Raw genomic sequence first — 26,093 nt, 5'->3', positions numbered from 1 at the left:
AACTAAAGCAGCAGACACCTCTGCCATGAATCTCAAGCTTCTAACTCCGCAAATGAAGTGCATAATGCCATTCATTTTTTCCAGAATCATTTTTAATCAGTGGGAAGTTGCACACAACATACACTACATCAAAAAAGAAATACCGCATAAAAGGTGGTATACAAAACCTCCTGTAATAACTTTCATTCTTCCCCTTATGCATACACATTAAGGTAAAGTCCTTAATTACATGATCACACAGTTTTTCACCTGGCCTCTATACCTTTCAGTGCACACATTCACACTGACAATGAATTGGGGCTGTACGTAAAACCCTTGGACCACTACTGTCAGGACTCTGGCCACTCTTACCACAGAAACAGAAGGGTGAAAGAAAGGCTGGGAAGAGATTAAAAAGAAAGCCTGGGCTGGAAATTAAGGTCTTCTGTCTTGTGGTTTAGGTTATTGCAGTGTTGCCCCAGGATCTGGATTTTGGCCTTCCTCAGCATCACAGGAGGATTCTGTGACAAGGAAGTCAGTAACAAAATCTTCCCGAGACTGTTGCAAATCTTGTGCTTTTTCTGCCTCCAGGGGTCAAACTTGACTATTTTATAAGTGCTGTAATGCTTCCAACTGCCTCTGAGGTCAGTGAGCATATTGTCTTGAACTTAAAACATGTGTAAAACGCGAAATACTCCAAACAAAGTCTTAAAACACATACCAAATATTCACCAATATTCTTGCTTTTAATCTGTTCTGATAAGGCTGAGTTTATTCTTCTTCCTTATTTCAGAGATAATGTAAGAATAAATTAACTGATACTTTGAGAGTCACTAGTGTAAACTGCCAAGGAAATCAACACTGCTTCTAGGGCAGGGTTTGAATGCAATGCAAATACAGCATAAATAAGGTGCTGAAGGACCTCCCTGCATAGTAGTAAGATACTTGTTTTGAGGCGTGAAGTACAAAAGGATTTTGTTCTATTCTTTTTGCAAGCGGAACACTTTTTTCCTATGCTTTCTCAAACACTGTAACTACAGGCAGAAAGTTGCAAAACAAGTCATTAAAAAAAGCTTTATCACAATCCACAGGCTACTGTGGAAACACTTCAAACACTTCATATTATGATTTCTGTTTTAATGACTGCATCTTCTGTGACTAAGACTTTTGAGTTAAGATTCATAACCAGACCTCCTTGAGACTCACTGAAAGATGAAGAAAATACTCATGATTCCAGGATGCAAATCCTCCTTGTGAACATTACAACAAGCCCCCAATAAAAAAATGATTCACAAGGGTTGCAGTGATATGGATAGAGGACAGGGAATGAGCCAATGAGGCTGGTTGTCACAACCCATCTATGGCTTAATTGTTGTGTAAATCTCTTTATGACAAGTCGAAAGTGAGGACACATTTATTGGCTTACAAAACATACAAGTCACCCTGCTCACACACCTATCAGCAGACTGGAAACAGCCAATCTGACCGCTCTTCCTTCTGACAGATTCAAATTAGGCTATTGCTCTTGATCACAGCAGATCAGCCTCATCAGCTACAGCAGTGTAAGGATGGAGGGGCTCACAACATGGGTAAGTCTTGGCTGTCTGGGCAGCACACTCTCTTCTAGCAAGCACTGCCTCTCCCTTTGACAGAAGGGCAGCAGGAAGGGCAGCAGTGGGATGTCAGGGCTGACATCCCCTCTGGGCTGCTACATCGACTATAATGACCTACATTTACTCTTCTCTGCCGTTATCCCCTGTAGCTTTCTGCAGTATCAGTGCTGGTTTGCTACTCTTCACACAGTGCAATTAGGAGGAGAGACCACCCTGCTGTATACTAATTGTCAAAACCACTAAGATCTTTCACTCTTAGATTCGCAGGGGATAGGAACCTTTCCTCCTTTAAGATTTCCTGCATCCAGTACATAGACACAGACAATGTTACTGTCAGAGCAGAACAACTCTGCTGCCATAACTGACAGAATAAACTTCATGTATTCATGCCACTTGCTCCAGAAGCTGCAGGAATTGGATGTTATCAGAAACAGTAAAAAGGCAGAAGCACAGGTCTAAATTAATCTCAAATGATTTTTATAGTAAAATACATATTAAAGAGATAATTTGCAGTGGGTTATTGTGATAAGTGTAATAGTTAAAGAATGGAGACATTCCTGCACATAAAGTCTCAGTTTCATCCTCTTTGTAGTTCATTCAGGGCCAACAAGTTTCCTAGAAGGATACCTCACTCTCCCATCCTGCAAACTCAGTGTCTGCTCTGATGTTTGCAGACTAAATCCTTGTCTTTGCCTTCATTTGATTAATAAAGCCATCACATCAATTACTGAAGTTCACCAAAGAGAGAAGGACAACATAACACACTTCAATGCAGATCACAAGTTCTCTCCCAAGGAAGGGGCTCATCACATCTTCCTTCAGTTTTCTCACACAATTCATTCCACCATCAGTACAAACCTGGTTAAACACAAGCCATCTTCTCAAGCAGCAGCCAAAAGCCACAGTCAAGAGCTGAAAATTTTGGTGGCAGATTTTTGCTATGGTTATTATCTTAATCTTCTTGCTTTGGAACGAAGCAAACTTACCCAGCCAGCAGGGCAAACATTTACTCAAAAGAAGAGCCATTTGCCCAACAGATTTAAAGTCTATTTTCTCAGTAAAATAATATACTAATAAAATTCACAAGTACCCAGGTGTTTAAGGACAGGCTTTTTCATCTACTTCCCTTCCCAAACACAACAAGCAAGTGCATGTATCACCTCAAAAGATTTAAAAAAATAAAAACAAAAAACAAACCAACCCTAAAAACCCCAAAGAAACTGAAAAATACAGCCCGAGAAGCTGGAAAATGCAGACTATAGCTGATGACCTAAACTTTTATCCCAACAGCTTCCAGCTTATGCCACGCAGATACTATACCTTTAGTGCTAAGAACCATGCAAATATAACATAGGCATTACTAAATTCTTAGGGTTTGCTTTGTTGTTTTAAATAATCCTTATTACTTCCTGTGGCCACTGATGAGTTTGCTATTGCAGTGAAACCAGGCACTCCTCCAGCGGGTGCGTTTCTAAACAACTGACATTCAACAATAGATAATATTGAAGCATTGGTAGGGCAGCTCCGGGGAATTACAAATTATTTATGTAGAGCTTTGAATAAAGGCATTCACAGAGGCCTCAGGAAATTGATTTTCATATGACTAGCCACCACAGCATGTGTTACAATAAATGCTGCAGGCAGAGTTCTCCTTAGTTACTTTGGTTCCCTGCAGTAACTACTTCCTCACTCTATGCTAAAATACATTCTGAACTGTAAAAAGAAGGGGAAAAGTAAGTAATCTTTTCAGTTATTTTTACACATCTCTTATCTGCACACTGTAAGGTGACTGAAATGGAGCTTTCTAAGTGTATCATGTCAAAGCGACATGACTTCAAGTCTGGACATTTTTCATAAATGTGATATTTTTCCTTGAGTAATTCAGTATTTTGCACTCAAAAAGGACACCCAAGGAAACATTTTATGACTTCACTGAAATACTTCTTTGACCTACCAGTTGTGGTATTTTTCCCCTTGGCTAAATGCACATTCTTCATCTGTTTAACACTGCAGTGAGGCAGCTTTAAAAACCCCTAAAACTGGATGGAGGTTTAGTAGTCACTCACATTTGTAAAAGCATGGTGCTGTGGTTTTGTTTTTAAAAGCTGTTTCTAATCTTAAAAAACAGTTCCTTTTAGGCTAAGATAACATTCTGCTAGATGCTATTGACTGAAGCAACATTATGAAGTCCTCCCAAGAACAGTGGTAGAGTACTTTCACATTGCAAGGCACCAGTGAGCTTAAGCTAGCTCATTAGCTCCAGACAACAGGACAGACAGGACAGCAAAGCCCTCAGCTCAGGCTGCAACGGATGGCAAGACCCAGTGTGAATACTGGGGCAATTTGTTCATGGGAGCTTAGTGCTCCTCTGTCAATATTCTAGCTGAGCTTGAATGAGCTACTTTAGCCAACTAAATTCAGACAAGTTGTCACCAAAGCAGTGCAAAAAAAAATCTGTGTCAATTGAAAACTGCCACTGAAACATTCAGGAGGGAATTTTGAACTTTCAAAATTTCAGGTAAATGGTGTTGATCTTACTGACTTTAAAAAGGAAGGAAATTTAAACCAGGATTGTGGACAACACAATGCTGAATTAGTAATGAAAGGTCACTCTTCCTACAGAAGATGATTTGCGAAATTTATGAGGAAACAAAAACAACAAGGAGATTTTAAAGTGCATTTGTGGTAATCTCCTCAATTTGGGTTCTTTGTATGATTAACCTTTTCCAAATGTTAGATTGTTACGCTTAATTATCCAGGGATTTAAAATACTTCACTGAGCCATAATACAGAACTAAAAAACTCCGCTTTCTGGGAAATCCTAATCTGAACTCATTTAAAGAGTGACCTTCCTTCAGGATAGTTATTTCTCCAGTTTGCATACAAACTATCAACACACTGAGGAAAATTTGAATCCTATAAACTCTATGACAATTTGTTTCTCAAAATGTCTTAGATCACACCTTATATAACTGCAGTTCTCTACTGCAAGAGAAAGAACCAAACAAGTAGTTCTAATAACTTCATTAAAAAGTTCCCTTAATTTTACAAACAGTACCTTGGATGTAAGGTCTCGGTGGAAAATGCCTTTATAGTGAAGATAGCTGATTCCCATAGCAATGTCATATGCCAGTTTCACCCTCACTGTCCAGGGCAGATGCTGGTTACTGTCTAATAGTTGTTCCAGGTTACCACAGTTGATGTACTGAAAATACAAAGCAACATTAGTAATTATTTAACTCCATATATTGTCAGGAATGTAAGATTCATCATTATGTAAATGTCCTCAGATCAGCTACCACTGAAAGCTGTTTTTTTTTTCCTCAAGGGCTAGGCAGGCACAAAGTTTGCAGGTCAAGAGAGTCTAAAAATGTCTCCCTTCGCTGGCTGTACCAAAGCATTTATGTTAAAGATGCATGCACAGCCACCACTGCATTAACTCTGTAACATTTAAATACTGGTATTTATAAGAACCCTTCAGAAATACCTACAATACAGTATCACCCTCTCAGTGTGAGTAAAATAAGGTCAAAAAAGATGAAGAGCTGACTCTCATACAGAAAGAGTCAACAAAGAGAGGTCTAAGTATCCAGGTGTAAGAGCATGATCAAGTTCCCAGATATCAATTCCCTAAACTGAAAAAGCAGCAAAGAAAAACATTGCAACACGTTGCAGTAAATTACAGTTTTGCACTGCTCTTATCTACAAGTCCTAATCAGCAACCTGATTCCCTGCGTTCAGCACTGCATCAACCCCATCAAATGGTAGTCCTCATGAAAAGAAACCTACATTAGGTGTAAGATAAATTTTACAAAAGACTGTGAAACAAAGCAGCACCCAGATAATACTAAGAAATATAACCCAGGTTTAAGACATAGCAGCTCCACTGCTCAAATAATCATTAAGCAACAGTGGGCTTATGCTTTATGTAGAGACCTTTCATACCAAAGGGCAGCTATGCTGTGCTTGAGTAGCTTCTTGTTTCACTCCCTGATACCCCACCCCACCAGCAACAAAGCAAAATGCTCACTCCAGAAACAAAACCTGGCATCAATGCAGTGACTTCTCTCAAGAAAAATCACAGCAAAGCAGACAGGATAATTTGGTCCCAAGCCTGGTCCAAGCATGAAACAGCGTGGCAGGCTGCACCAACTGTGTTCCTTTGTGCCAGCCAGCTCTCCAACTCTCTCTCTAGAGGCTTTGCACTTTCCTGTGTCATTCACCCAGAAAAAACACGTGCCACCATTATCACGTTAAAATAAAAATCATAATTACAGGCCTTGGTGTCTCAGAAACTTTGAACTTCGCTGTATTTTGTTGAGCTTCTCAACCACAAGCAAATATGAACCACACACAGTGTGGGTGCAGCTGATGCACTCAGACTATGCTATGATAAGGAAAGAGCACACATAGATAGTTAGGCCCTACCTTCTGAGCTCGCCTGTTAATTTTGAAAACCTTTTTCAGCAGATAAATAGTTCCTTGTGAAACTTGTGTAACGAGGCTAAGTTGTTTGGCCAAATGAGGCACAAACCAATGTTTAACTGCCACAAAGCGGTGTGGGGCTCCACTGCTCCCCTCAGCTACTTGGCATATCCCCTGGGAGCTGAGTTCTTCCGAGCCCCAGCACAGCAGTGCGTTTCACTGGCAATCCAGGACATGACCTCTCTCTCTCTCCTCAACAACCTGTCCCTTATGTTAGGAGCATGAGTCAGGAGAGCAGAGTAGCTCTGGAACAGGTCACTCTGAGTTTATGCAATCTCCATCCTTGGAGATTTTCAAGAACAACTGGACAGAGCTGCAGCCAACAAGACTCACGGCTGGAAACAACGCTGCTTTGAGCTTTCCCAACTTTGATCTTTCTCTCTCCTTGCTTTTATTTGAACCCCTACAAGAGCTAGATGACTTTATAGAGCACTTGACCTCAAACACACTGCTCAATATAATTCTTTAATTTTTTTTTAATCACAAGATACTAGCATGCTTAAGGAAAAAATGGCGAATAAGATTTCTACAATAACTTCTATATTCTCAGCTTCCTTGGAACACTGAGCAGCACTTTACACCTAGTTATGTTCAAATCAGAACAATATTGACCAACCTGGAACACAAGGCACTAAAGCTCAATAACCCCATTATAAAGTGACACATCAATTATCTCAAACCATTTCACCTTTCTGACTGGGCAATAACAGACCATTCATACAGTACTACCAAGCTTTAATTCATTGGCAAGAGAATGCAAGGGGGAAGGGAATTGCTGGCCTGGCTTTCCACTTCGGTTAGGGTCAAACTGTGCCATACCATGACAGTAATTGCTCCAGAAATGCTTATAAATAAAACAAGCAACCCGTAAGAGAGCATTGGCATACACACTGAACTGTGACAATAGCTAGCTACTATTTTAAGCTTGTGCTTTCCTTTTCAATAAAGCAGCCTACTGATTTGATCCACTGCTGCCATATTAGTTAAGTGTATTTAATATAGCTATTCCCTCAGCACTGGCTAGCAGGGTAGGGTCATACACCCATCTTGACTGCAAGAACTGGATTCTAACAAGAGCTGGGTGACAACTGACACACCCATAGGACACAGCATGCAGGAGCTGCAAGGGCAAGGCTCAAACCTGACTCTAGCACATAACACAAAACCCACTAGGCCTTCTATCCAAAACTGCCACCTAGCAGACTCATTCATTGGAGATGAGAGTTCTGGTTTTAGTTCTCATTTCTAGTGTATTTCTATGAAGCACAGCAGGATAATCACCAAGTGAAGAACTGAACTAAGAGTTTCCTACTGACATCTTTTCAGACTCCAGTTGATCTCAGACTTCAGCTGGCCAACAGGTAACATTTGCCTGCAGAGTACTGAATTGTCCCTAAGGCAAGAAGCACACAGAGTTCAGTGCTCCCTCGTATCACGTAAGTAATCCAGTTCTTCCAGTCATTCAGGCTGATAATGCAGACAGACAGCACGATGGCCTATTTTTTTTTCCAGAGTTCTTCAACAATGCCTTTTCGCAACAGACACAAAATCATGTACATTATTTCCTAATGGCCAGTGCGACTGAAAGAAAAATACTTGTTCTCAGTCTCTTACTAGCACAAACCAGCTCTGTGTGGTAAGAATATCCTCAAGGATAGTATGTGCACCTCTCCCAAAGAGAATACTGGATTTTGTTTTGTCCCTGAAGCATCTCAGTGATGGTACAGTAAGGCTACAGCACAAACATCTCAAAGCATTATTCAAGAGCTATTGCACAAGTGTACAAGCAGTTGGAGCAGAGATCTGATCGGGCTATGACAATGAAAGCAAAGGCCACTACGTTTCATAAAGAGACCTCACAGCTAAATGGAGCAGTGTTCAGACCTTTTCAAACCCAGTATCATCAGGTTGCAGTGAAACAGCTACCCATTATTCCTCCTGCTAGCTTTTTGTCATGTAACAGGACACCAACACACTCAGTTTATCTGGTTGCCAGAATCTGAAAGTAACCGCTTCAGGTTGTTGATTTTTGCATTTATTACAACTCACCACAGTAAATTTGACACTGGTTGAAAGGACTTGGTATTTTAGCCCACAAAAACAATCTCTCCTATAAAATTTATCTGTGTTAAGAGCTCAGGCTTTTGTTAGTACAAGCGAAGATCAGCAAAACTTATTTCTTATGCCTCTCCCAAACCTTCTAAGGCAAGAGGGCAGCAGCTTCTTTGAAGGACAAGCTACCCAGAAGCTCAGCCAAGCGTAGGTGCTTTCTGGATCAAAGAGTCTTGAAGAGGCTTCTGATGTAATAGCTTAATGCTACAAAACGCAAAAGCAGCAGTATATAACCCTTTCCCACACAAGAGTCAGGGCACAGGGGACAATGCAATTTTAACCTAAGAACAGCATGGTAGGACTGCTTCCTTGCAAGACATTATCAAACTCAAGCATATGAAATGAGGAATGGAATGAAATTCAGGGTATAATGGTACTCACATAAAGCATTATATGGTTAATTTCAAGATATTAATACTAAACTTCAGCAGGCAGATTTTAGCCTTCCAAATTTAAAATAAAGGTTTGAGCACACTAATATGAGAACTAGAAGCTTTTAAAGAAAAAGCTCATCAGATTCATGTGATGTGATTCCAGTAGTTACTGCTCAACAACAAAGACTCCAAATATTGCCAACTCTGTGGGGAAAGACTGAGAGCAACTGCAAAGAGTTTTCAATACTATTTTGAAAACAAATACTCTTTCAATATGTAGGTCTAACATAAATAAACCACCACTGCACAAGAAAGCCAGAAAAAAGTTGGCCCACTATTTTCTCAGCTTTAAATGTCACAGCTTGCCATTTAAGAAGCAACGAATAACCACAAGACACCCCTATACAGTTGCCCAAATGCTGCCAAAGGCAATGCATTAAGTGGTTAAGAAAAGTAGGTGTGGAGAGACCAAATGAGGTGAGTAAAGAGCTCTGGGGACCCAGAACTACAAGACAAACACTGAGATAGCAATGAACTATACTGGAAAAGCCCAATGAAGAAAACAGGCAGAGAAGCAGGAGAAAAGAGAAACCAGAGTTGTGGCTGTAGTGCCTTCAATGGGGAGAAGTTAGAGAGACGTCAGAACAAAAGCCAGAATTCATAGTTGGACTCTACTTGGAAAGAATAATAGTAACATTGCAGACATTGGCAACATGCATTGAAGCAGTGTCAGAAGAGATAGAGCTTGCATATTTGTATCATTTCTAATGCTGGAAGTAAGAAGGTAACTTTCATGACTAATAAAGTTGAGATCTTTACACTCAGCTATCTGCAGAAGTTTTAAACCACCCATTCCAAGGAGGACACAACCCACCCTTCAGTTCTCATATGTTCAACAGTCATCTGTCACAGTCGGCACTAAGTAACTACTTTGAAGGCTTCTGGCTGCAAGACAACAAGGCGATGCACCCTTCTGCCACAAGTGACATAATTAGCTACAGTGGGAGGACTGGAAATTTCCTCATTTCCCTCACTTTTTTCATTAGCTTCAACTGTTCAGAACTGGAAAAGAAAGAGAACCTCAGTATGTTCAAATCTACAATATGAGATACTGTATATGTTCATACACCAAAATTGACTACCAGATTAAATTGACCTTAAGTTACTTCATAGACTTCCATTTGTTAAAAAAAAACCTCCCATGGTTTAAAAATACACAAACCTACCTCACCCAAGAACCCCTAAGCAGTAACCTTCCATTTCTAACTCAGTGAGTGCACTAAATAAATCAAAACATTAAAACCAGAACAAGTTGAATGTTTAATTTGGGCTGTATGAGTGTTCTTTTGAACAGCAGGTGAACTAATGTTGCCAAGGAAAAAAACACAAGTACCAAAAGAGTCAGAACATGCAGGTGAAGCAGACACGTTTTGGAACAAAGCTCAGAGTTTTCCATGAGGGACCAGAAGGGCTCAAGTGGCTGGGAAAAATAGTCTGATTGAAAGAGCAGAAGTAAAGCCAAAAGTCTTCCTCTAAAGGCCACTTTTCTTTCCTGCTCCTCAGCTGATAAAAACCAAAGGCAGGGGGGGGATTCTTTAACCTAAAGTCAATTTCTCAACCAGTAGACACTATTCAGTTCTTTGCTAAAGAATTATGTATTTTATTTAAAGGTGTTAACCATTACAGGATTAAAATAATCTTTACAAAGTGTCAGCTATTCATAGAGAAGAACACAAGCTTCCTCATGCAATTGTTACAGCCTAGTTACTCATCAGAACTCAGAACCAAATGCCAAGAAACGCAACAGATCTACCTCTGTTCCTTCTTCCGTGTCAGTTGTGGCACTGATTGATTCACTGGCTCCTCCTTCTAAAAAGGCCTGCATAGGCATGGCTTATTTTATAAGGGCAAACAAGAATTGACATGCACTGAGGAAGGAGCTGTAATGAGAACCATTTGTTGCATTCCAAACATTTAAGTGTTGGCATGGAAAAGAATATGGAAAGATCTGTCTTCCTTTAGTTCTCTACATTCAACAGCTCTTATGGTCAGCATGATGAATTTATCCCTTTCCTGTCATTCCATTCAATCAAAAAAATCTCATGTTCGCTTGCTTGCCTGCTGCTAGAAACAGATTACTGGAAGGAAGGCTTCAACTGCAGGCACCTAGCAACAATCCACTGTTGCAACCCATATGTATGAAACAAGGTTTATGGATACTCATTCATATTCAGCTTTGAAATATTTCAGGAAATAAGCTTATTTTGTTGGAACCGGAAAACACTCCCAGTGTATCTATACAAACTGACCTTGATAACCATTTTTTCCTGTAATTATATTAGCAGAAAAAATCAGAAAGCAAAGAACGCCTAACAAAACCCCTGCATTTATAATCTGAAGTCATAACCATTTGGATTCTAAATAGAGCCCAGTTTCAGTGCAGATAAGAATCTGGGATATGGCAAGCTAGCAATGGCATAAATTAGTACACAGGCACAGAAGAGAAAGTACCTTGTTGCTGACACTGGCATGAGAAACAGCATCTCTACAATAACATTTCTGTTAAGAGCAGACGGCTCTACCCATAATGACAGCATTTCAAACATACTATACACTCAATTCTGCCTAGAAGCTAGCTCTAGCCCCCAACAGGAGCCTCTTATTTAAATAAGGTCTTTTCTCACCTTCCCCACAAAGATACCAGCAGTAGCAGCCCACAGATTATGTGCCTGCAAAATTCCAGACAAACAACCCGTTTGCTGCTTTGTTTGACATAAAAGAGCCACAAGGATCTCCCGAGCACAAAAGTTACAGCACACAAACACTTCTCCTAGTACAAATTTGGTTTAAATTCTGCACAAGGAATAGTGGGCTTGAGCTGTTTCAGAGTGCTTTTCCAAGCCTCAACACTCCAGCTGTGCCACAATGTCCATTTACATTTGTGGATGCTCAAACACTTTATTGGCCATTACAGAATGCACCAAGATCCCTATTTATAGTGGTGTAAAAAAGCAAACATAAAAGCAATCTTCTTGTACAACTCAGTTTCTGAATGGTTTGGAAGGCTGATAAGTGAAGTGAAACTACAAACCACTTGTTAATTCAGAGCTATGTTTCCTGGGGTCCGGGGTGAAGTGGGAAGGGGACGAGAGCATTACAAACTGAATTGACTGGAAAATATATAAGAAAAAAATCCCAGACAGAACGGGACTGCATTTCTTCATACACGCAACTAACAAGAAAATCTAATCCGAGGCAGTAGTCATCTCTCCTTCCACTCTCTCCCCCTCACACCATAAACAGTTGAGAAGCTTGCATCTTCTCACTCTTATTAACCTAGACATGTTGGCAGGATATCAGAAAGTGACCATACAAGAATTGCAGGGGTTGCAGTTCAAGAACGTTTTTTCTTTCTCCCTTGAGACAGTGGCAAATGGGCCAGTTGGCTTACAATGAGTGTCAAAACACTGACACTAGAAATCCCACCCCCCAAAAAAACCCCACGCAACACACAGAGGCACCATCTGCATGTGTGTGCCACACATGTGCCACACACATGCAGAGGAGAGAGAGAAGGGAAGAGACAATGGTGCTTGCTGTTCGCAGGTCAACATTTCTCTGCCACTTATCTTACTTTCTTCTATCCTTGAGATATTCTAAGGAGGAGGAAGAGGTTACCACCAGCAAGATATTTAGCAAGCCTTCCTCAGAACACAACGTGTTTAGATGCATCTCAATTAAAATAATAAAAAAGTCCCCTGTGCACTATTACAGGCTCTGAAGTGATGAAACAAGTTACTCACCCTCCCACAAGAGGAGGAAAGCTTAAATACGACATACAGCCTGTACAGCTAAGAGAGGGGAGAGAGAGAGAGGGGAGGGAGAGAGAGGTTTAGCTATGACTTCTTCAGTTCATACACAGACGTTTAAGAGAAACTAGAAGTCAAAAGCTTGAACATTCAGAAGTTCTCACTGAAATAACTGGTTGCTCATCTCTTCTGATCTAGCACCTGCATGCACAAATATAGACTGTATGCCTGAAGTCAGACTCATCTTTTCAAAGCCTTGGTTTCTCTATTTGCATGTGTATTTCTTTAGTGTCTCGATTATAGTACTTTTTACATCTGAACTTCCTTTTCTGTGAGAACTCGCCCTTCTCTCTTCGCCTAACCACATACTGCAAATGCATCTTGCAGTTTCCCTGTGCCTTCAGCACAATGCACTGCTTGCACAACTTTCATTGCTTGCTTGCTTTTGGCATAAGGAGAGACTTCCTCTGTAGAGCTGTCCCTAGTGTGTTTAATTTACCAGGTCACCACCAACCTACAGTAGGTTTTTCCTTTAACTGATCTGCCAGTACTTCCCTCCTGAAAGAGAAACTGTAAGGCCAGCTTGCATTCTCCATAAGCCAAAGTTTTTGCCAGCTTTCTCTTTCCCACAACTGAACTTTTTACTGCAGCTTTCTGAGAAACACAGAATCGTTATGGTTGGAAAGGACCTTAAGATCATCCAGTTCCAACCCCCCTGCCATAGGCAGGGACATCTCACCCTAGACCATGTCACCAAGGCTCTGTCCAACCTGGTCTTGAACACTGCCAGGGATGGAGCATTTACCATTCCTCTGGGCAACCTGTTCCAGTGCCTCACCACCCTTACAGTAAAGAACTTCTTCCTTATATCTAACCTGAACGTCCCCTGGTTAAGTTTAAAATCCCATCAATTCAAGGACCCACTTGAACCTCTCATACTTAGTATTCCATCTCTGCACATATACACGACAGGAAGTTCACTCTCTTAAAAAAGAAGATGCATTTTGAGGGAATCAGGCACAGCCACAGGAAATCACACGAATTCTGTCATTAAAGCTTCCTCCTGTCCTCAGAACAAGTGTTGGGATGAAGTACAGCAGCGTTTAATTTCCTATCAAACTGAAGCTATGCCACAGGGGCCCCTGTATTTCATGGGGATAACTTGGTATTATTATATAATAATATATAATATATATATGTATAATTACATAATAACGCTCTATTGTTTAATGTTTTCCTGGAAACCCCAGGTCTTTGATGACTGTACTCAGACAAGAATGGTTCACTTTCATTCGTAAAAAAGTAAATAGCCATCAGATGTAGGGGAAAAAAATAATGGAAAGATCACCTAACTTAAATAAGGTCCTTTACAAGCTTTCCAAGAACCTGACTTTTGATATTTAAGCACTCAAAATTGCAAAGCTACAAATCAGACAGACTCCTGTGGAGGCCTGTATCATTTTTGCTGGAGAAAGAACTAAAGGGTCAAGCACACCACAAATGCCACAACATCAGCCTGCAAGAGTATGAACGGGAGATGGAATTTCAGCCAGGACACTAAATTTCCTGCCTCCTGACACTGAAAGCCAGGCCCCCTTGTGTGATTTTAAATGGACTTTTCTGGTATGTGCAGCACATCAAGCTGTGCTTGGGACTGAAGTCTTTTTTCCTTTTAACTAATTTACAAAAATATTTGGTTCCCAAGGAAAATAGTATAAACAAAGTAAAGAATATGTACTTTGTCTTACCTTCTGTAAAATAACTTTACTAAGACACACTGCTTTCTTGTTACAAAATAATTAATGAAAGCTTAAAATGACAGCGTAAGGTTTAAACAGTGTAACAGTTTCCAAATCCTATCACTACCCTCCCTTTTCTATCAGCTTTTTAAACTCCACTTAATTTGAGCAATCTAATTCACATGTGCCATGTTTAGATTTAATGTTGCACCCACTGCTGCATACAGATGAAACAGGTTTACTTCTACCTTTTATCAGCCTAACTCATATCTGATACAGAAGGTATAGTGATGGGTACCAGAGCCTTCAAGTCTTCAGCTCTTGGGATAATGAACCATGTAGGCTCACTACAAGTGCCTACAGCGTTATTTCAACAAAAATGGGATGTCTTTGGCTTACAAAACAGCATGATGGTGCTCACATTCTTCTGACTCTCACTCAGTTTATAATCTAGACTGAATCACTACTGGAAATGGCTTGCTTGGTTTGGGGTTTTTCTCCCTTTTCCATTCACCCTTTAAAAAAAAAAAATACAGGTATGGCAGACACCCCTCATCTCAAACCAATACAGTTAGTTAGTCTGGCACTCTCCAGTTAATACTGCATCAGGACATGGTTGCTTCTAGAGCTACCCATGCTTCTTGACACAGATCAATAGCACAGGAATGGGTCTTTTCAATTCTGCAGGCTGGGTAATGACAGATATATTAAGCCTTTCATACATGGATCTCAAGTTGAAGAGAGACATGCTGTAATCCTCTAAAGAGACTGAATACATGGGGAAAAAAGGACACAAATCTGAAGGTGAAACATGATGCCTTGTATGGCACAGAGAAAGGATGCGATAAAGCTGATCATCAAGCATCAATCTGCATTTGCTGAGAGTGCATTCAGCCACTTTTTATAAATTAAATTGAGAACCTGACAAACTGTTACAGCAAAACTGAAACCGACACTCCATATGCTGTGAAGAGAGCAAAACTAAACCCAAATATGGCCCAAGTGTTGACAAGTATTTTTAAAATCCTATTATGAACAATGAAGAGATGAAGGGAAGTGTCTGCACAGAACCAAGCTTACAAAAACAATTATAACTGCATTTCAAAACCATCAGAGATGTACTAGGAATCACTTTGCAAGCTACACAGGAACAAGAAAAAGCACAGGCTCTACATGTGGTCCTGGACAAAACCACTGAAATAACTTATTTCAGATGGACACATACAAGTGTCTAATAGTAAAATTTATAGGTAACTTCTTTTTTTAAATATGAAATAATTTAAGCAAAAGCTAAAACTGATACTTTGACACAAGAAAGCTGAAGCACATCCCGAGGCTTATCACTTCATAGATTCAGGATCTTTAAAATTTCAAAACGATATTGCTAGATACTTGGTTTGCCATCTCATAAACACATTCATCTCAAAATATAAACAGAAGTTTCATAACTTTACAGCTCTAAGAAAAGTCCTTATTACCTATCTCTATTTCCTTTCAGCAAAATAGCTGCTGTATGTGACAATGAAGGTGATACTTTCAGTTCTTCCCAACTTAGCCCGTGTTCACACGCAATGAAGTAGAAAGCCCAGACAACAGATTTGTCTTTCTGTACAAGTTTAGTTTGTTGGGCTTTTTAACCCCAAAAGATTGAGCTGATATTCACATGTGCCAAAGCAGGCACACAGTAACAGAGGCTTTGCATCTTGTAGGTTCATCTTAACACTATTCCCCAAAGTAAAAAGCTTCCACAGTCTTATGTATTTTTAAAAAGGATGACAGAATTAACTAGATATTTCAAAGCATTATTACCTCTCAGCATTTTTTCTCTGGTAAGTGGTTTTTTCAAGAACAGAAACATAAAGCACTATGTAAATAGTGAACAGTCCTAACAGACACCTCATGTGATGCATTTATTCTCTTTTAGTGCTGATAAACACTATTGCAATGAAATGGAACGATTCTCACCTTTTGTTTTACAGGCTAGCGTAGTCTTCCTAAAACCTGAGTTATCTCCCTTTGTTTTAAACCCTCTTTCTGTTGCCATGACCCCTATTCTTCTGCTCAGGTCCTACAGCAAACTTCTCACACAGTCCTTGGTCATTAAGGGGGAGTACAACTACTGCTGCATCAGACAAGGTGACCATTAACTCCTCTCTAGAGGTCAAATCCCTGGGGTCCAGACAAATGGCTTTCTCTTGATATCAATGCAAGTATATGCAAGGCCTGACTCTTAATAACTCCTGTAAGGGAAAAGCTAATGAACCCAAACAACCAAATTAACAGAGGACATAACACAGATGTGTGCTGGCTGGACTTCTAGTCCTACAACAAAAGCAGAAAACTGGGCAAGCAAATAACAGGTCTAGCTTCATACCACATCACCATTCTTGTCATCAAAGCATACCTACCTGGAATGAAATATATTCAGTTCTAATACCCAAGTCCATTCCAGAAGGGGTATAAAGTAACCACAGTTTAGTAGAGGACCCAAGGCTCCTGACATACTTTTGATAAGGCTGAACTTACACTCCTGATACTTGGGGTTTATACCTGCAAAGGCCCAGACTGCCTCTACACATTACAGTTTCCAGCACTGGCATCAGTACAGCACCACTGAAAGAACTCTTCTTCCTATTCCCAGGGAGGTATATAAAAATGAAACTAGCTCTAATGAAAGCTACAAAAAAAGATCTGAACTAAAGACAAAAAGAATAAAGCATACAAGAAGAGATTTATTACAGTATTAATCCACAGGTCATGCTATTCATTGGCTGAGAGATCATAAGGATCAATTTAATCTGCAGAATTTTACACATACTTGGAGTTCTTACAAAGTTTAAGCAGCAGGCCTGTGCAGCATCCTACAGCCAGGAGGCATTTAAAAATGCCAGCTGGTGGCTGCTGAAAGTAATCTGAAAGATACCCTTTGTCATCATAGGGTGCCAAACTATTTTTAAAGTTACTTCAAAGTAAATTCCATCTTTTTACACTGCTCTGTATCAAGACTTATTCCTCTAAAACAAAGACATTGAGAACCAACAGGTATATTCTCAGAGCTGCAACAAAACCATCCAAGTTTGCACAGTCGCTCACTTCATTCCCCAGGAAAGTCACAGCAGTTGACAGTTCTACAAGTCTGTAAAGTAAGTAACTTGACGTACTGCCCAAGACCTCTGACACACACAGGTAAGATACTTTACGTATGCAAATGAGACCAAATTGGACCAGACCAAATCTGAGGAGAGACAAAAGACTGAAACATCCCTATGTATCTCTAAAACATTTCCCCATCCCTCCTATTTTTTGCTCCTCCTCTTGATTTTCTTTTCTCAATGCTGCAGTCAGAAACACTGTACAAAGAGCCTAAGGAAGAGTTCAGTAAGTGGGGGTAGCTACCAAACAGCACAAGATATGGAATACAAACTGATGCAGAAGCCTCTAATCAGTGCAGCTTGGCTTTACACATTAGGTAATACCTAAACCTTTAATATTACATGAAGTAAAGGGCTTCCCTAACAACTCCGTGTTTTTTTTTTCCACAGAAATTGGAAATCCAGCAGTATTCAGCAGATGAGTAACATTTTCTAACTGGATGAAGTTGAGAGTTCTTTCATTTCTTTTAATTTTTTACTTGGTGTTACCTTTAATACAACTTTCATCTTCTCTTCAGTTGTCTCCAAGCATAGCTTAATCAAGTGCAGCTATTCTTTTTGGGGGACAACCACCTACACCATCTTATCCAGGAGCTAAACCCAAGCTGGTAAACAGGTAACCATTGAGTGGCTTGGGTTGGAAGGGACCTTAAAGCTCATCTACTTCCACCCTCCCTGCATAGGCAGGGACACCTTCCACTAGACAAGTTTGCTCAGTACCTAACTGGGAACAACTCCTTTGTTGTATGGAATATTTGCAGAATGACTGATAATAGGAACCACAGCTCTAAAGACACAAAGTTCCCTAGGGTTGACAGGCTATTGTGATCACCAAAGCAGAGTTAAATATTTGCAGCGCTACATGAGTAAAACTGAAGTTATTCAAACAATATGAATCACACTGGTAGAATAACAGAAGGGATTAGCAAATGCTACAGGAGATGGGAGGAGGAGGGAGCAAGGAAGGAATGATGTTCTAAGGCTTTTTAAAACTTTCAGAAGTGTGCAACTGCTATCTAGAAGGCAATGTATGCCTACAGGTTTTGCTGTAGCATAAAGGTTTAGAAGAGGACATCTAAGCGACATCTGTCAGGTTTTCTCCATTCTAGGGTCAAAGGCTCTTCATAGAAAGGTGCCTAAGAACAGAGGGCAGGGAAAAGAGAAAGGAAAATCAAATAAAACTTAGGTATTTTAATTAAATTATAGGCTCTGCTTGTGCAAGCAGAAGAACTTACTTTCCCTTTAGCACAACTGTAACAATTCTGATAATTTTAAGGTTTTAAAATTTTTCCTTCCTAATCAGTGCTATATCCAAATTTAAAAGAAATAAATTGAATCCTACCTAAAAACGAAGGACTTTGAAGGCCTGAAACTCCACTAATTGCATTTATAGTTTCCTTAAATTGTTAGTCTTGGGAGGAACAGCAGAGAAAGTTTTCCATTACCACAGAGGAACTTATTGAAGAAACCTCTCTCCCCTCAAAAGCCACAGGCTTTACATTAAGATGAGCTTCATGAGTAGAAGGAAGAAGGGGAAAGCATAAGAAGGGGAAGGGTGGAGGGAAAAGTCTTTTCCAAACTGCTATGTAACAGCATTTTTGTCTCAAAACAATGAACTGTGGTTACTGGTAGAAACAGCAGTGTCCAGTTCAGTAAACTACTATGGTGCAACATGTCCAAATTATCCAATAGCCATTATCTTGCTGGAGAGGGACTCTTCATTAGAGATTGTAGTGACAGGACAAGGGGTAACGGGTTAAAACTTAAACAGGGGAAGTTTAGGTTGGATATAAGAAGGAAATTCTTTCCTGTTAGGGTGGTGAGGCACTGGAATGGGTTGCCCAGGGAGGTTGTGAATGCTCCATCCCTGGCAGTGTTCAAGGCCAGGTTGGACGAGGCCTTGGGTGATATGATTGTGAGGTGTCCCTGCCCACGGCAGGGGGGTTGGAACTGGATGATCTTAAGGTCCTTTCCAACCCTAACGATTCTATGATTCTATGATCTTGCCCAAGATAAAAATTAACATGTCTGGAAGGATTTCCATAGTAAATTTTTTCCTGAGGTTTATGACACAGCTATAAAAAAAATATATATATATATGTATATATATATATATATATAAAATTGAACTACAAATATGCAGGAATTAAAGGAATTCTGTGGATTCTTAAAAAAAAAAAAAACAACTTAAAGCAGCAGTCAAGATTTTTCTTACAGCACTTTTTGCCTAATACCTTTGCATTAGGTTCTGCTGTCTACACTATACAGTGCCACCACACATTACTGCATACACCATCACACTATTTTAGACTGCAACGCACTTCCATTCACCCCTGCATGGATGCATGCACCTCCTCCTCCCCTGGTGGAGCAGAGAGCACAGAAAGGCTGGCCCACCCCTTAGAGTTCTCTCACCATTGCTCCAATGCCATGTATACAGCACCTTAAAACCAAGGCTGCTTAAATACGCTCTTAGACCCATGAAATATCTAATACTGCACCGTTGGGATGGAATCAGAATGACGGACTAGGTAGAACACACCAAGAAGAAAGACTGAAAGACTGCAGGAGAGACATGTCAAGCAGATCCAGCTGCTGGCTAAATCAATACTGTCCACCCCTCCATCACAGGCCGTGTGGTGCTATCACACTGCCACTACCCTACTCCCTGCCTGAGAACGCTTCAATGCATGTCAGATCCTGCTCTGAGCAAGTAAATCTTCAGCATCAGACTGTAACAGTGGAACATTTGTGCTCTTATTTTACTATCATCCACTATGAATTAATAGCCATAAAACTTGTTTTAATAATTAGCTATTGTCTGTGAAGCAACTGCAATTTCAAGATATCCCAGTCAACACCGAGTAGTTCTCCCATCTTCATCTCCTATACACACAGCTGTCAGGGGTTTCATTTCCTTCAAGAGGAATTATCCAACTGTACAACTCGTTCTGTGCATATATATACACATCTACTTGTAACAAGATTTTAGCCTGATCTCTCTGTTAGAAATTCAGATAAACCTGCTTAAGAGAGTTCAACAAATAATTTAAGATCTGCAAAAAGGCATTATATGCCTTTTATATGCCAGACTGTATGCTATGTTATCTGCTTCAGTGTAATAGTACAGGCCAGCAGAACCTGCAACAAAAATCAATTTGTTTGCCTCCCATCTAAAATGGGTATTTGCTCATGCAGCCATTCAGTGGTAAGTGTGCGTGGGGTAAGATTGTATGCTATTGCTATTAAGCCACAGCTCCTCCATGCTAACTGGCTCACAGCTTCATATCCCCTGGAGTGTATACTGTCTGCTAAGCTCCTGGCACTAACTTAGACGAGGTCTCTGAATGCTCAAAAGCATTTCATCCTGACACCGCAGCCTGTACTACCGTGCAAGTTTCTCCAAGTCTGAGGATGCTGCTATGTGCCAGGAAATTAAGAAATGAAAGTGAATAGAGAGTTGTCAGATTAGGAAGATGGCTGGAAAACAAAGAGAGGCTTGAAGGAGAGGCTGGAATTAGGTTAGAGAGGCATACAAGTACAGCAGGAAGCCCTACAGGTTCTTGTAGTTACAGAAACAAACCACCAGCTATAGATTACAGCTGAATACTGAGAAAGGAATACCCAGTTCCTGGTTTTACAGAAAATGATCACAGCAAATGTGTGCCCATCAGCACAGATTAGTGCTGCAGACTATTCACAGATTAGTGAAGCAGACTAATAACTGCCAAATCATCTGAGTGGTACCTATTAAGGCATCTACTTCACTTTCCTTAAGTGTTTCTGAACTACGTGCTTGCAAGGATAGAGGTCCCTGTCCCCCTAAACCATTCTGTGACTCTAAGGATAGACACTGACCAGCTTCAAGAAGAGGCAGATGCCATAGCTTCTGGCTTGAGCAGAACTTCAAAAACAATATTGGATTTTCAGAACTGGCAAGACTGTGGACTCGGAACAAGGCCAAAGTCCTGGTGCAGTCCATAATGAAACAATTCCATTCTTATTTTCAAAAAACACCAAACCAAAACAAACAGAAAGTGCTTATTGCCAAACAGCTTTAAAAACAAAAGCCTCTTGAGAGAGTACAATTAAACCCATGTAAAATGCTGCCAACAGGAAAAAACCCAAGGCCTACATATGATCAACACCTTCCTTAAGCAAAAAAAACTGTTCCGCGTGATCTGTGTTTAGCCTCCTGTGCATTTAAACATGCAAGAAAAGAAATCCCTAATATTTCAGAATCTGCCTTCCAATAACAAAGTGCTGTATACTACTAATGCAGCCCCCTTAACAGGCTTATAAAATCCTCAAGGCCCCTCTAACACCATTTGTGGTTGTTGCCCTGCCTGTTAATAGTACAAGCCATCTCATTCAATTGAGCAAACATTTGCCACAAGTTCTCAAATTCTTCTGTCACAGAAACATAGACATACAAGTAAGCATGATATGTCTGCACCCTCAGACATAAGCTCTAAGTGATGCTACATCCCTTTTACTTTGGCATATCATCAACTGTACTCTCAAAACACAAGAAGGGATAATTAAGCTCCTTACAGAACAGGTCCAGCACAAGCTAGTGCAAGAGAGGAATCTCCTGACAGTGACTCAGACATATATTGAGCAATGAGGCTTCTGAATCCAGTTTCATCTCCAAAGAAGTGAAATCCCAGCAGAAGTTCTCTGGTTGCTAATAGTATCAGTTATGTTGAGCACTTGAAGCTAGGAGACCAGCTTTTTGGATCACAAGCTGAAAAAAGCCACAAGACAGTGGCTGATTTGTTCATCCTCCTGGGCTATATTTGAACTGGTGAGTCACCATGTCTGTCTTACTAATAACTCCTTCAGCTAGCCATTTCAGCCCCCTTCTCCAACCTCCAGAAGTCTTCAGAACTCAACCACTACTCTACACACACTTCAAGATAAAAAAAATCCCACTACTGTTGCCAGAAAACACAACTAATTCCACCACTTGGAACATACACAGCTCTTAACTTTGAAAAGCTCTGTAAAATCAAAGAACAGCTACCGTATTGCACAAAGTGGTATATGGATTCCTTACAACAACTTATGATGGCCTGTGGTCGTGCTTTCTTCTATTGAAGGCATTAAATACCCACCTTGCTCCACTGATCACTGCATGCACTTTATTAATATGCCATTAAAGCTATTCTCTTTCTCAAAATTTTGCAACCACCTTCTTCATTCTAAAGCTTTTCCTCTTTGGTCTCAAGATACTTCAGGAATCTCTTCTGTTACTCTGAATTATATCTATAAAAAGTTATTCTTTGAAGTCTTTCTTATTTTCTTGCCAAGAATTCAAAAATAGCTGAACAAAGCAAGCAGCTACAAAATTAGCTCTCCGTAAGGAAGCATCTGTGCTGGTTTCGTTTTCTTGGCTTTCTGGGTGGGGAGGGACATAAAAAAAATGGCAAGAAACTGGGATGAAGGAGAAAAAAAAAAAAAAAACCACCAAAAAACCACACTGAGGAAGATCTGCCAAGACTGTGTACAGTGACATGTTATGAGGACGTCTCTTCCAGGACATGTTTAGTGAAAAGGCCTGAAACCTCCCTGCTTTAACTGATTAGAGGTCCAAAAGAAATAGGCAATAACATTATCAAAGCCTGCCTGAATGTCTTCATCAGCCATCAAATGCCAAATCTTAGAAACATTCCCTCTCCCGAGCACAGGGGCAGGGAGGGAGCCTGGAGGGGGATCAAATAAACTGTCCCTCTCATATCAAAGGATCCCTCATATGTGCTGTATCTTGAAATTTCTAAAGGGTCTTTACTTTTGCTCTTACACTAGATATATGGTCATTGTGAACTAGTGTGCATCACTCTAATAGTAGCTAGAACTAAAACTGCAGAACTGGCACCCCAGATGGTGAAGAATTTCACCACCCACATACGTGCATCTTTGCCTCAGAGTGGCATATGAGAGTTACAGAAAGTGATGGCCACACGTATCCAGATAACTGGCATATAACTACCCAGTCTTCTCATTTTATAGTAGTTTTTGGCAAGCATACTGGGAACATGTTTTAACTGCTAATTAATAATTATCTTTGGGGGTGGGAAAGGGTTAATTTTTTAATTGATCAGTTCCTACAAAATAGAAGTAAAAATAAAACAGTACTTTACCAAACATGAGTTTCCCCACAACCTGTACCCAAACTAAAACAGCAGGAAAAACATTTTACTGATTTTTGACTCAAAACAGGCAATGCTATTCCTAACAAGAGCATACTCCTTTTTTTCTGAGCAGTTTACAGGGTGATTAAACATACAGCTCAGTAAAACTTGGTGGGAAGATTCACATGAACAGAAACTTTAGTTTCACATTTGATGAGAAACTAAATCTCATTTGATCTTGGCCAGCATATATAGGCAATGAAATAATCCCTTTCTACGGGATGCAGATTAAGCTGTAATCTTGCTGTTACTCCAAATAAGAAAGTAATATGGATTGAATACACCAATACCACCCAGCTGAAATGTCCCAGATTTACCTGTGAAACATGCACACAAATGGAGTATAAGATTTAAATACAATGCAATGTCACTGAAACAACCATGTTTAGGAGCAGCTCAACAGTAATCCAGATCTCTCATTTAGAATAGTATCAGTGAAATTTTATGTTATGTGATTTTTTTTTTCCCTAGTAAGTGCTTCTGAGGAGACAAGACATACAAGGGCTACGAGCAAACGTACAGTTCTGAGGCCTGCTTCTGCAGTCTTCCCACTGCATAGCAAGTAGCATGTGTTTAACTCACTCGTCACCATAAAAGAAACTATCACTCAAGGTGAACAGCAGTTGCAAAATCTGTCCTGAGAACTGTTTCATATTCAAAGTATATCATGAAATAGTCTTACCTCAGTAAGTGCGTGCAGCTGTCCTTGATGCACACAGACACCCATAAACCTACAAGAAACAAGAAAAGAAAAGTGGTTTGGGCTTTTTTCCCCCCCTCTTTTTTTCTTTAAAGAAACTGAGCTAATAAGTAGTGCTGCATATGTCATGAAAGAAGGAAAAAGAAAAATCAGCCCCACAGATACTGCATACCTCAAGACTGATTATTTAAACATCCCAGCACAAAACCAAGTCACTTGTCTGTACTACAACATAATTTGAATTAGCAGTTCCAAGAGAGGACAGGAGACATTTCAAACTAAAGAAGGGAAGTTACCAATTTGATGATAAGCAAAGTCCAGCATAGAATGATTTACACAGAGAGGAACAATCTCAGAGTTCTGTTTTAAGGAAGTTTAAGCCAAGTTATCCACTGTTGGTCTGCATAAACAGAAAATTACTTCCCTTTGCATTTTGCTGCTTCAGCATAAAGATGTTTCTTCCTAACCCATTCCTAACCACTTAAGAATATGATGGCACATACATGCAGTATGCTTCCCCTCCCCAACCCCTTATTTCCAACATCGGAGTCAAAGCCAGTTTCAACAGTACCCAGTATACACACACTCCACTAAAGCTACCTACACAGCACAAGATTCAGACTCCTGCTGTTAATGGCAATGACTATCACCCTTGATTCTTCTGGAAAGTGACGGACAAAGCACCAGACATTTGATTTCATTTCAGGCACAACTGAAAGCTCATTTTTACCACCATACAAGCTGAACTTAACCGTGACAAAATGCAAATTAATATTAACAGTAAACATCTCCCATGCAAGAGTTCAGTAAAACTTAAATTCTGTGCACTTCAGAGCACAGTTAAAGCATTGAGTCTTTTCAGATTAACCAATTCTCAGTTTTATCATTTCGATTTTGGTCTCAAGCAAAACCACACTGTCATTTCCACAATGTTCACAAACTTCTATGTTGCAAGCAAGTGATAGAAATGAATGGTTTCATTAAGTGTGACAGGAGAATCTTGTGGAGAGGAGTTTGAAGGAAAAGAACCTTTTAAATCCTCAAATACTTCTGAGTTTAAACCCAAACTGATGCAAGACACATGTAGTACTAGTTTGGCTAAGCCGCTTTTGAAGAAATGAATGATCCTCACTGTTCTCTTGTCTAACAGCTGACTGGTAAATTACAAGCAGCCAGAGAAGGAAGAACATAGGTAAGGCCCTTTGCATAAGCCAAGCTGTGGAAATCTGTTTTTATAACCAAAGAAGCAGGACTTGTACTTGAGCGTCTTTTGCCTACTCTCACCTCCAGTAATACTCCCCGAATTAAATATATAAGTACTAATTGGAGAGACAGTGAAAACGCAATTCCTCTTGTTTAATGAAGAGCAATAGGACATGACCAGGTATCCGGGGAAAAGGGAAGAATTTTTTTAGATATAACATCTATTCAAAACATTGCTGTTTGAGTTTCATTTCATAAAGCAATCACATAGGAACAATTCTGCAAACAAGTTGACAAAGACTAAGAAATCCAGACTCCTCCAGAGCAGAAATCTGTTCCTTCCCTAATGAATTCTGAAAATCTGCAGAGCGATCACACATGGTCTTAATAGCTTCACAAGGAAGCTGGGGGGGGGGGGAAGTTTTTTTTTTCCTTTAGATACGAGTTCCACTTAGACAACTTTCAAAAGTATTATTTTCTCTTTTATGAGACATGCTAAAGCACAAGGTTAACCGAGTACTGCAGTATTTTCATTAAGCAAAAACTGAGGCTAAGTAATTAAAAGTAATGCTTTCATCTCTATATCAACTCTTCCTTTGTAAAGGTGTATCACATCCCTTTCAAATCAGGAACTCGCTGTATTTGACTTAATTCTAAAATATGAATCCAATTATGAATTTAAATTAAATTTTGCCATAATGCTGATGTCTCATTTTTACCAAGCCAGAAAACC

At 39.9% G+C, this 26,093-nt stretch overlaps 2 protein-coding genes across 6 annotated transcripts in view; both read right to left on the bottom strand.

The window, feature by feature from the left end:
• Positions 1–26,093, bottom strand: part of TESK2 (testis associated actin remodelling kinase 2) — a 121,150-nt gene that overhangs the window by 21,064 nt on the left and 73,993 nt on the right. For 4 of the 5 annotated variants that reach the window (XM_061451402.1, XM_061451403.1, XM_061451401.1 and 1 more), the window contains 2 exons: positions 24,140–24,188; positions 4,651–4,797 (listed from right to left, as the gene is read on the bottom strand). In XM_061451402.1, coding sequence (XP_061307386.1) covers positions 4,651–4,797; positions 24,140–24,188 — 196 coding nt within the window. The remainder of the gene's footprint in view (positions 1–4,650; positions 4,798–24,139; positions 24,189–26,093) is intronic. The other variant, XM_061451404.1, reaches the window with a different exon arrangement.
• LOC133268405 (selenoprotein Pb-like) overlaps positions 1–26,093 on the bottom strand; it is a 92,151-nt gene that overhangs the window by 40,664 nt on the left and 25,394 nt on the right. The window lies entirely within an intron of this gene.

Source organism: Pezoporus flaviventris, unplaced genomic scaffold, assembly GCF_033815535.1.
Source record: "Pezoporus flaviventris isolate CSIRO_AGI_PZ_B2104156 unplaced genomic scaffold, CSIRO_AGI_Pfla_v1 ptg000013l, whole genome shotgun sequence".
In the NCBI taxonomy this organism is placed as follows: Eukaryota; Metazoa; Chordata; class Aves; order Psittaciformes; family Psittacidae; genus Pezoporus; species Pezoporus flaviventris.
This window is presented reverse-complemented; position numbering and strand designations above follow the sequence as displayed.